At 49.8% G+C, this 12,065-nt stretch overlaps 1 protein-coding gene across 1 annotated transcript in view; it reads left to right on the forward strand.

Annotated features, from left to right (window-relative positions):
- Positions 1–12,065, forward strand: part of dnah2 (dynein, axonemal, heavy chain 2) — a 208,258-nt gene that overhangs the window by 123,266 nt on the left and 72,927 nt on the right. The window contains 3 exon segments of the mRNA XM_014206991.2: positions 668–793; positions 1,902–2,120; positions 10,358–10,475. Coding sequence (XP_014062466.2) covers positions 668–793; positions 1,902–2,120; positions 10,358–10,475 — 463 coding nt within the window.

Raw genomic sequence — 12,065 nt, forward strand, 5'->3', positions numbered from 1 at the left:
TCAATTCGATGACATGTGAGTCAGTTTCTAGAGAGAAAGATAAAAAGTCTAAGAGACAGAGTCTGGTAGGCAGACAGACAGACAGGCAGACAGACGTCAGAGAGCAAAAGATAGATAGAAATCTACCTTTGAATAAATTGGCCAACGGCACTTTTCTATTAATCTCCTGAATAGAACTGTAATTCAATCCATCTGACCTCTGTGTGTGTGTGTGTGTGTGTGTGTGTGTGTGTGTGTGTGTGTGTGTGTGTGTGTGTGTGTGTGTGTGTGTGTGTGTTTTGTGTGCTCTCTCAGAGAGACGCAGAGACACAGAATGCAGATGAGAGTTTGACACCATAAAAGTGTGCCTAACACCCGAAAGGGTGCCTGACACTGTGATGAAAAAAATGTATCAAAGAGGACAAAAACTTGAAAAGTAAACTTGAAAAGGATTCATCTTTACCTGATAGCGAGCTTCAGTCGTTCCTCTGTACTTTTGTATAAATTCACAGTTCCTCGCATTTGTTAAGTTTCTGTTGATGTTGTAAAAGTTAAGTCGGTGGTGATCGAACGAGAACCTTGTGTACAGTTGTATTTAAAGTCAATTCATGTCAAAGACAGAAAACTATACCTCGCTGTGGCTCAAACAGGATGTGATGTCACCCCCTGACCTCTTACCCCTGATCAGATCCTGCTGATGTCTATGAAAGACATGAACATCGCGAAGCTGGCCTCCGTCGACCTGCCTCTGTTCAACGGAATCATCCAGGACCTCTTCCCCGCGGTGGAGACCCCTACTATCGACTACGGAAAGGTACCCATGCACACACACACACACCTCCCCGCCATGGAAATCCCCACCGTTAGTGAAAAATAAAGTGGCTTCCCAGTTTCACACTTGAACTGAAAAGGATTAGTCGTTGGAGCCTGTCAAAGCAGATAGGCCTAATGCATTAACTAATGAACGAGTCTCTGAGAACTGAAAGTTCTCTGCTTCAGGTAACGGACACTCACTGTGCTTTTGTCTGATGATGGGGGGGGGACACATACACGTTAGCGGTCTGATCAACCCGTGGTGGGACTGAGAAGCGGAGGAGTGGGGGAGCGAATCACTTCTGGAGAGAGGACTGTAGCTATCCTTCCATCTCTCTAGTCCCCCTCTCTCTCTCTCTCTCTCTCTCTCTCTCTCTCTTCCTCTCTCTCCACACGCGACTGCCGTCTCTAAAATGTGCCATCTGCTTTTCACACTACCGAGACGTGAGTGAGCCAAGTTGAAAAATGCCGCATCACATCTCCATAAATAATTCAGTGTGTTGAGCTGCTCCACTCTGCATCGGCTCTGCATGTTAGGAGAGAGAAAAAAGAGAGAGAGAGAGAGAGAGAGAGAGAGAGAGAGAGAGAGAGAGAGAGAGAGAGAGAGAGAGAGAGAGAGAGAGAGAGAGAGAGAGAGAGAGAGAGAGAGAGAGAGAGAGAGAGAGAGAGAGAGAGAGAGAGAGAGAGAGAGAGAGAGAGAGAGAGAGAGAGAGAGAGAGAGAGAGAGAGAGAGAGAGAGAGAGAGAGAGAGGAGGATATTTATTCATCTAGCTGTTTATTTGGCCTGCTTATAAACAGTCTATCCCAGTCCCACTGGTACAGGTGCAGAAATAGGGAGGGGAGGGGTTGGGAGGGTGGGGTAGAGATAAATACTCTAAAGGGTTTACATTGTTGCGTTGTAACTACACCGAATGCTTGTGTTGGTCAGCGTTGTTCAGATGTATAATTCAGACCCTCTGACTGCTCTGTACCAGATGCCCCAGGGCAGACCGGGTCTCAGCAAGTAGCCCTGAATACTGTTTCACTAACTCTGTCCATCCGTCCCTCTGTCTCTGTATCTGCTTCTTTCTCTCCATCCATCGCTTCCTCTCCTCCCCCTCTCCCCGAAGCTGCGAGAGACGATCGAGGCGGAGCTGCGTCAGGCCTGTCTCCAGGTGACCCCCTTCACCCTGACCAAGGTCATCCAGCTGTACGAGACCAAGAACTCCAGACACTCCACCATGATCGTGGGCAAGACGGGCAGCGGCAAGACGGTCACCTGGAGGACCCTGCAGAGCACCCTGACGACCATGCACCGCAAGGGAGAGCCCGGGTTCAACCTGGTCCGGGTACGTCTTGTCTGTCTCTCTGGTCCCTCTCTCCGGTCCGTCTGTCTGTCTCTCTGGTCCCTCTCTCCGGTCCGTCTGTCTGTCTCTCTGGTCCCTCTCTCCGGTCCGTTAGTCTGTCTGTCTGGTCCCTCTCTCCGGTCCGTCTGTCTGTCTCTCTGGTCCCTCTCTCCGGTCCGTCTGTCTGTCTGTCTGGTCCCTCTCTCCGGTCCGTCTGTCTGTCTCTCTGGTCCCTCTCTCTGGTCTGTCTGTCTGTCTCTCTCTCTGGTCTGTCTGTCTGTCTGGTCCCTCTCTCTGGTCCGTCTATCTGTCTGGTCCCTCTCTCTGGTCTGTCTGTCTGTCTGGTCCCTCTCTCTGGTCTGTCTGTCTGTCTGTCTGGTCCCCCTCTCTGGTCCGTCTATCTGTCTGGTCCCACTCTCTGGTCCGTCTGTCTGTCTGGTCCCACTCTCTGGTCCGTCTGTCTGTCTGTCTGGTCCCTCTCTCCGGTCCGTCTGTCTGTCTGGTCCCACTCTCTGGTCCGTCTGTCTGTCTCTCTGGTCCCTCTCTCCGGTCCGTCTGTCTGTCTCTCTCTCCGGTCCGTCTGTCTGTCTCTCTGGTCCCTCTCTCCGGTCCGTCTGTCTGTCTCTCTGGTCCCTCTCTCCGGTCCGCCTGTCTGTCTGTCTGGTCCCTCTCTCCGGTCTGTCTGTCTGTCTGTCTGTCTGTCTGTCTGTCTGTCTGTCTGTCTGTCTGTCTGTCTGTCTGTCTGTCTGGTCTCTCTCTCTGGTCCGTCTGTCTGTCTGTCTGGTCTCTCTCTCTGGTCCGCCTGTCTGTCTGTCTGGTCCCTCTCTCTGGTCTGTCTGTCTGTCTGTCTGTCTGGTCCCTCTCTCTGGTCCGTCTATCTGTCTGGTCCCCCTCTCTGGTCCGTCTGTCTGTCTGGTCCCCCTCTCTGGTCCGTCTGTCTGTCTGGTCCCCCTCTCTGGTCCGTCTGTCTGTCTGGTCCCTCTCTCTGGTCCGTCTGTCTGTCTGGTCCCTCTCTCTGGTCCGTCTGTCTGTCTGGTCCCTCTCTCTGGTCCGTCTGTCTGTCTGGTCCCCCTCTCTGGTCCGTCTGTCTGTCTGGTCCCTCTCTCTGGTCCGTCTGTCTGTCTGGTCCCTCTCTCTGGTCCGTCAGTCTGGTCCTCTGTTGGCTTTCTGACCTTGCTCCTGCACCAAGCCTAAAATACAGTGCAATAGGGACCATTTCTCTATCTACCTGTTTGTCCATTTGTAATTGCCTCTGTGTGTACACTACATTGGGCCCAATGTTCTGCCTGTCTGTCTGTTTCTTTACTTCCTACATCAGCAGCCCCGTAACTATGTATAGGCCCATCTCTCTGTCTGTACGTAGGTTTTTCCCACTCCGTCAAACCATTCCACATCTCCTGTTCCCATCTCACATCAAGCGTCTCTCCCGGAGGAGCCCTTCCAACAAATGATCCATTCTAGAAGCTGTTATCACACCCTCAGTGTTACTGCTGTAGAATATCTCACACCTATCAGCACGCTCCGTTAACATCATATACATTTCCTCCCCGCCTCCCTCCATCCCCACGTCTCATTGGTCTGTTGGCCCATCCTGCACTAGGCACTAAGCTCTCTCCACTCATCCTGGCTTCCCATGGGTCCCCTGGGCTCCCAGACGGCCCTATCCTGTCTAATTGAGTGGATCTCATGATCTTCAGAGGGTAGAGTAATCATTTTAAGGGCGTTCTGAGAGAGAGGGAGTTAGGAGAGGCAGATGGGTGGGTAGATGGGCTGAGTGGAGAGACGGATTAAGTCTCCAAATCATCTCTTCGAGTCTGAGAGGAGAGAAAGAGGAGAGGAAGGAAATTCTCCTCCTCCTCCTCCTCATCTTCTCACAGGATGTTGAGTGTACTTTGCTCGTCTGCTCTCCTGCTCTCTCTCTCCAACTATTTTGCTCGATCTCTTTCCCTCTGTCTCTCTCTGGTCTCTCTCTCTCTCTCTCCCTCTCTCTGTGTCCCTGTCTGTCTCATTAGAATGGCAGTAATATGCGTTTATCCGGCGCCATTACAACGCTCTGTTGTGTCCTGAGCTCAGAGACAATCCAGCCACAAAAATATATACTTCACTGCAGAAGAGTACCCTAACCACCCATATTAAAGACTCTCTGCAGCTCTCTGCTCCCCCACTCCCCCACAGAGAGACACACACACACACACACACACACACACTGTTGTTGACTAACGGTTGGCTGGGAAACACACACAGGGGGGCGGCTCGACACTCGACGCAAGAAGAGGCAGAGAGTTAGTTCACAGCTGGCGTTAATTGCCGCGGCTTACCGTTGGCTTTCTAGTCCCAAATATGTTTTGTAGCGGTGCGTTTAAGTGAGCGAGCAGTAGCTGCTGTTTGATGCTGCCCCAGTTGGCGTGGTGCTACAGATCACGGGGCTGGTGTTTCTCTCTGAAGCTCTCTGCCTCTTTGTTGCAGGGTTGTTTTTCTCTGCCGCGCTCTCTCAGTGGCTCTCCCCTTCCTCCCTCCTTCCCTCCTCACGTGGCTCCTCCAGATGTGGTTAAAAATAGGCAAACAGAGGGAGGGATGGAGAGAGGGAGGAGGGGAGGAGAGGTGCGTTGTGTTTCCAAGTTCCCTTTTTTTAATGATGTTCCTGGAGTCTTGTTTAAAAAATATTTATTTTTTTATTTTTTGGGTGCTTTCATGTGTGTGTCTCAGGAAATGTGCTTCAGTTTTACTGTTGATTTGATCTGATGTTTTACTTGAGTCACCTCCAACACACCTTCCTCACTTTCACTGCCCTGTACCTTACCATCCCCCCTTTTCTCCTTCTCCTCATTTCACCTATCACTCCATTTACACGTACATGTGAGTCATTTAGCAGACGCTCCTATCCAGAGCTCCTTACAGGACCAATCAGGGTTAAGTGCCTTGGTGAAGGGCAAATAGACAGGTTTTACACCTAGTCGGCTCCGGGTTTCGAACCAGTCACCTTTCCGGTTACTTGCCCAACGTTCTTAACCATCCTATTTATTGTCTACCTTTTTTAGGCCATACATCACAACTGTCTCTATTCTTATCATTGTATTTGTGTAATCCATCATTCATAACATGTTCATTCCTATTCCCGGTGTGTCTGTCTCAGTGGTGGGTTATTCTCTGTGTCTCTCTGTGTGGAACTTCCTGTGGTTGCTGTAATTCTCTTTGGTTTTAGGATTCTTGCTCTCTATGTAACTCAACCCCACGTGTCTCTCTCTCGCTCTGTTTGTTCCGCTTTCTCTTCTCTCCCTGAGTCTGCCTTTCTTCGTTTGTTCTTTTTTGCATTTCTGACTCAACACCCTGCTCTTTGCATATCTATATCGGGTCTCTAGCTATCTCTCACCATGCGTCACCTCCGCCTCTCGCTCTCTCTCTCTTTCCCTCTCTCTCTCTCTCGCTCGCACTCTCTCTCTCTCTCTGTCTCTCTCTTTCTCTCTCTCTCTCTCTTTTTCCCTCTCTCTCTCTCTCTCTCTCTCTGTCTCTCTCTTTCTCTCTCTCTCTCTCTCTCTCTCTCTCTCTCTGTCTCTCTCTTTCTCTCTCTCTCTCTCTCTTTTCCCTCTCTCTCTCTCTCTCTCTCTCTGTCTCTCTCTCTCTCTCTCTCTCTCTCAATTCAATTCAAGGGGCTTTATTAGCATGGGAAACATATGTTTACATTGCCAAAGCAAGTGAAATAGATAATATACAAAAGTGAAATAAACAATAAAAATGAACAGTAAACATTACACTCACAGAAGTTCCAATAGAATAAAGACATTACAAATGTCATATAATGTCTATATACAGTGTTGTAATGATGTACAAATGGTTAAAGTACAAAAGGGAAAATAAATAAACATAAATATGGGTTGTATTTACAATGGTGTTTGTTCTTCACTGGTTGAATTTTCTTGTGGCAACAGGTCACACATCTTGCTGCTGTGGTATCTCACCCAGTAGATATGGGAGTTTATCAAAATCGGGTTTGTTTTCTAATTCTTTGTGGATCTGTTTAATCTGAGGGAATATGTGTCTCTACTGAGGGAAATATGTGTCTCTACTGAGGGAAATATGTGTCTCTACTGAGGGAAATATGTGTCTCTACTGAGGGAAATATGAGTCCTCTAATATGGTCATACATTTGGCAGGAGGTTAGGAAGTGCAGCTCAGTTTCCACCTCATTTTGTGGGCAGTGTGCACATAGCCTGTCTTCTCTTGAGAGCCAGGTCTGCCTACAGCGGCCTTTCTCAATAGCAAGGCTATGCTCACTGAGTCTGTACATAGTCAAAGCTTTCATTAAGTTTGGGTCAGTCACAGTGGTCAGGTATTCTGCCACTGTGTACTCTCTTTTTCGGGCCAAATAACATTCTAGTTTGCTCAGTTTTTATGTTAATTCTTTCCAATGTGTCAAGTAATTATTTTTTTGTTTTCTCATGATTTGGTTGGGTCTAATTGTGTTGCTGTCCTGGGGCTCTGTGGGGTGTGTTTGTGTTTGTGAACAGAGCCCCAGGACCAGCTTGCTTAGCGGACTCTTCTCCAGGTTCATCCTTCTGTAGGTGATGGCTTTGTTATGGAAGGTTTGGGAATCGCTTCCTTTTAGGTGGTTGTAGAATTTAACGTCTCTTTTCTGGATTTTGATAAATAGCGGGTATCGGCCTAATTCTGCTCTGCATGCATTATTTGGTGTTCTACATTTTACACATAGGATGTTTTTGCAGAATTCTGCATGCAGAGTCTCAATTTTGTGCTCTGTCCACCCTACCTGCACTCATCTGCTCTGTCCACCCTACCTGCACTCACCTGCTCTGTTTACCCTACCTGCACTCATCTGCTCTGTCCACCCTACCTGTACACACCTGCTCTGTCTACCCTACCTGTACTCACCTGCTCTGTCAACCCTACCTGCACTCACCTGCTCTGTCTACCCTACCTGCACTCACCTGCTCTGTCTTCCCTACCTGCACTCACCTGCTCTGTCTACCCTACCTGCACTCACCTGCTCTGTCTACCCTACCTGCACTCACCTGCTCTGTCACCCTACCTGCACTCACCTGCTCTGTCCACCCTACCTGCACTCACCTGCTCTGTCCACCCTACCTGCACTCACCTGCTCTGTCCACCCTACCTGTACTCAACTGCTCTGTTTACCCTACCTGCACTCACCTGCTCTGTCCACCCTACCTGCACTCACCTGCTCTGTCCACCCTACCTGCACTCACCTGCTATGTTTACCCTACCTGCACTCACCTGCTCTGTCCTACCCTAACTGCACTCACCTGCTCTGTTTACCCTACCTGCACTCATCTGCTCTGTCCACCCTACCTGCACTCACCTGCTCTGTCTGCACTCACCTGCTCTGTCTACCCTACCTGCACTCACCCGCTCTGTCCACCCTACCTGCACTCACCTGCTCTGTCCACCCTACCTGCACTCACCTGCTCTGTCCACCCTACCTGCACTCACCTGCTCTGTCCAACCTACCTGCACTCACCTGCTCTGTCTACCCTACCTGCACTCACCTGCTCTGTCCACCCTACCTGCACTCACCTGTTCTGTCTACCCTACCTGCACTCACCTGCTCTGTCCACCCTACCTGCACTCACCTGCTCTGTCTACCCTACCTGCACTCACCTGCTCTGTTACCCTACCTGTACTCACCGGCTCTGCCCTCCCTACCTGTACTCACCTGCTCTGTCCACCCTACCTGTACTCACCTGCTCTGTCCACCCTACCTGTACTCAACTGCTCTGTCCACCCTACCTGTACTCACCTGCTCTGTCCAACCTACCTGTACTCACCTGCTCTGTCCAACCTACCTGTACTCACCTGCTCTGTCCTCCCTACCTGTACTCAACTGCTCTGTCCACCCTACCTGTACTCACCTGCTCTGTCCACCCTACCTGTACTCACCTGCTCTGTCCACCCTACCTGTACTCACCTGCTCTGTCTACCTTACCTGTACTCACCTGCTCTGTCCTCCCTACCTGTACTCACCTGCTCTGTCTACCCTACCTGTACTCACCTGCTCTGTCCACCCTACCTGTACTCACCTGCTCTGTCTACCCTGCCTGCACTCACCTGCTCTGTGTACCCTACCTGCACTCACCTGCTCTGTGTACCCTACCTGCACTCACCTGCTCTGTTTACCCTGCCTGCACTCACCTGCTCTATTTACCCTACCTGTACTCACCTGCTCTGTTTACCCTACCTGCACTCACCTGCTCTGTCTACCCTACCTGCACTCACCTGCTCTGTCCACCCTACCTGCACTCACCTGCTCTGTCCACCCTACCTGCACTCACCTGCTCTGTCCACCCTACCTGCACTCACCTGCTCTGTTTACCCTACCTGTACTCACCTGCCCCTTCTACCCTACCTGTACTCACCTGCTCTGTCTACCCTACCTGTTCTCACCTGCTCTGTCTACCCTACCTGTACTCACCTGCTCTGTCTACCCTACCTGCACTCACCTGCTCTGTCCACCCTACCTGCACTCACCTGCTCTGTTTACCCTACCTGTACTCACCTGCCCCTTCTACCCTACCTGTACTCACCTGCTCTGTCTACCCTACCTGTTCTCACCTGCTCTGTCTACCATACCTGTTCTCACCTGCTCTGTCTACCCTACCTGTACTCACCTGCTCTGTCTACCCTACCTGCACTCACCTGCTCTGTCCACCCTACCTGCACTTACCTGCTCTGTCCACCCTACCTGTACTCACCTGCTCTGTCTACCCTACCTGCACTCACCTGCTCTGTCGACCCTACCTGCACTCACCTGCTCTGTTTACCCTACCTGCACTCAACTGCTCTGTCTACCATACCTGTAGTCACCTGCTCTGTCCATCCTACCTGCACTCACCTGCTCTGTCCACCCTACCTGCACTCACCTGCTCTGTTTACCCTACCCGCACTCACCTGCTCTGTCAACCCTACCTGCACTCACCTGCTCTGTCTACCCTACCTGTACTCACCTGCTCTGTCCACCCTACCTGTACTCACCTGCTCTGTCCTCCCTACCTGTACTCACCTGCTATGTCCTCCCTACCTGTACTCACCTGCTCTGTCCAGGTGAGTGCAGGCAGGGTAGACAGAGCAGGTGAGTGCAGGGAGGGTAGACAGAGCAGGTCTACTCTACCTGTACTCACCTGCTCTGTCTACTCTACCTGTACTCACCTGCTCTGTTTACCCTACCTGTACTCACCTGCTCTGTTACCCTACCTGTACTCACCTGCTCTGTTTACCCTACCTGTACTCACCTGCTCTGTCTACTCTACCTGTACTCACCTGCTCTGTCTACTCTACCTGTACTCACCTGCTCTGTTTACCCTACCTGTACTCACCTGCTCTGTTACCCTACCTGTACTCACCTGCTCTGTTTACCCTACCTGTACTCACCTGCTCTGTTTACCCTACCTGTACTAACCTGCTCTGTTTACCCTACCTGTACTCACAAACAGGCTTGGCTCTAGATGCCACCTATCTAAACACACTTCACATTGTTTGGGAGATCAGACATAAAATCACTATGATCCAAGGGCTCATATTCACAAGTTGCTTTCATTTCAGTTAATCTCATTTGTAAACATTTCAACTGTATTAAATGATTCGTTTTTTTCATTTCCCCATAAAATGAACACCCATCAAAATAAAGTTCTCTGTCTCTCCTTCTTGTGCTGTAAGTGTCGTGACGGGGCGTTAAATCCCAGACAAGGCTTTAGCGTTCTTACATACTCAACAGAAAGACCATTCCGGCCATTACCGGGGTGTGTTTGACAGGTCATATCAAACGTTTCCGCAGTCGTAAGGTTAACGGGGAAAAAACAACAGGCACAAGCGAGAGTATGATAGAATCGCAGTAAAATGAAAGCAGTCAATCCAGCGAGATTTAAGTGACAAGTGGATTTTGCACCCCTCAAACACAGGAACTAGATGGTTGAAAAAGACAGATCCTCAGGTGGGCGGGCATGCACGTTGCTATTCTATGCAACCACGCGATATCAACATGTCCCCTCTCTCTCTGTCTGTCCGTGTCTTTCTCTCTCTTGTCATTCTGTAACCCCTACCCCTTCCCTCCTTTTCCACTTTTAGGGCAAATCTAAAATAACAACCTTTTCCCCTTAAGATAGTGCATAATATGGAGAATAGAGTGTCGTTTGAGACTTATTTATGCTCTCACTGATTGACCTCTTCACCCTTGACCTTTGCCTGTTGACCTGTGTGTGCCCGCCATGCAGGAATGCCCTCTGAACCCCAAGGCGGTGAGCCTCGGGGAGCTGTATGGAGAATACGACCTGTCCACCAACGAGTGGACCGACGGGGTGCTCTCCTCCCTCATGAGAGGGGCCTGCGCAGGTACTAGACATTATACAGATAGCAGACCTGGGTTCAAAAATCATTTCAAATACTTTAGCTGTGCTTGATTGATCTTGCCTGGCACAGTGGAACCAATAGTAAAGTCCCAGGAGTGCGAGCCCCGCCCATTTGGCACCCTTGGCAGGTTAAAGCAAACGCTCAAAGTATTTGAAAGGATTCGAATAGTGTTTGAACCCCGATATTGGATTTCTATTAGAGTAGACCAGAGACTGTCCTCAATGTCACTGACTGTCCACTAGACTTCCACTCACATGTTGTTGTCCCAGGTCTGAATCAGTTCCTGATTAGAGGGGAAGGATGAAAGCCAACAGTGATCCGAATTGAATAGCCCTGGCGCAGTAGGCTTTAGTTGGGGAGAGCAGTAATACCATCGAAGTATAGAACGACACCAACGTATGTGGGAGATTGAGAGCCCAGGGCACTTTTAACATCTAGAGCAGGGATGGGCAGCTGGCGACCCGAAGGGCGAATGACCCCCCTTTTGTACCATTTCCCCCCCCCCCCAAAAAAAGTATTATTGAGAGTTACAATAATAGAATACACAAGGTGCCATTTAAAAACGTGGTTGTGCATCAGCAGTCACTCAATTAGCCCATGTCAGCTATTTTTTTTTTACATTGGTAAGTTAGTCTAGCGTCCAGCTATCTAAACTTGTAGTAAGCATGGTTGAATTACTGACCAGTTATAGTATAAAACATTTCAAACATTTCTCTCCACCCTATGGAAAAATGTGTAGAATTGCAGGACATTAGCTGTAAAACAGCTCATTTTCCTCTCTGTGCCATAGCAAAATGAGTAGAATGTCATGGAATTAGTTCTAAAATTGCTAAATCTTCTCTCCGGCCCATGGCAGAATGTGTAGAATTATAGCAAACTTACTTTAAAACTGCTAATTTCTCTCTGTGTCCATGGCAAAATAGCAGGAAATGAGCTTTAAAATGCTTAGTTTTCCTCAGAGGGTGGGGGGTGGGGGGGATAGATATGAGTATGCAGACCCACGAGCCACTGCGGCCCTTCGTGATGAGTTCAGTTTTTTTGTAGCCCCCACCCCCATCAAAGTTTCCCATCCCTGATCGAGAGAGAGAGAGAGATGTCATGTGGCCTGAAATTGGAAGTGAGGTATGTGTGCTGCATCACTCCCTAGTCCTTGGTTCCTCTGGCAATCTAAGTCTTGAGAGAGCGAGACCATGGCATAGAAAACAACCTGCAACAAAGAGGTAGAGAGAGAGAAACGCTTTTCTCATACAGCTGCATCCTGCCCATCAGAATCACCCCGGCAACCCGCCACTCTGGACTCCTGCCTTCTCTCTCTCTTCGCTCTCTTTATCCCTCCATGTCGCCAGCCATTACAGAGAGCTGTTACCTTCTCCTCCTTCCATTCTCAGCGCCTCTCCTCCTTTTGGTCGCTCCTATCTCCTCCTCTCCTCTCTTCTCCTACCCCCCTCATCTCCCCCTCCTCTCCTCCCTCTCCTCCCTTTCCTCTCTTCAACCCTCCTGTGCTTGCCGTCCTCTCCTCTCCTCTCCTCTCCTCTCCTCTCCTCTCCTCTCCTCTCCTCTCCTCTCCTCCCT

The sequence above is a fragment of the Salmo salar genome, chromosome ssa07 (assembly GCF_905237065.1).
Source record: "Salmo salar chromosome ssa07, Ssal_v3.1, whole genome shotgun sequence".
Classification (NCBI taxonomy): Eukaryota; Metazoa; Chordata; class Actinopteri; order Salmoniformes; family Salmonidae; genus Salmo; species Salmo salar.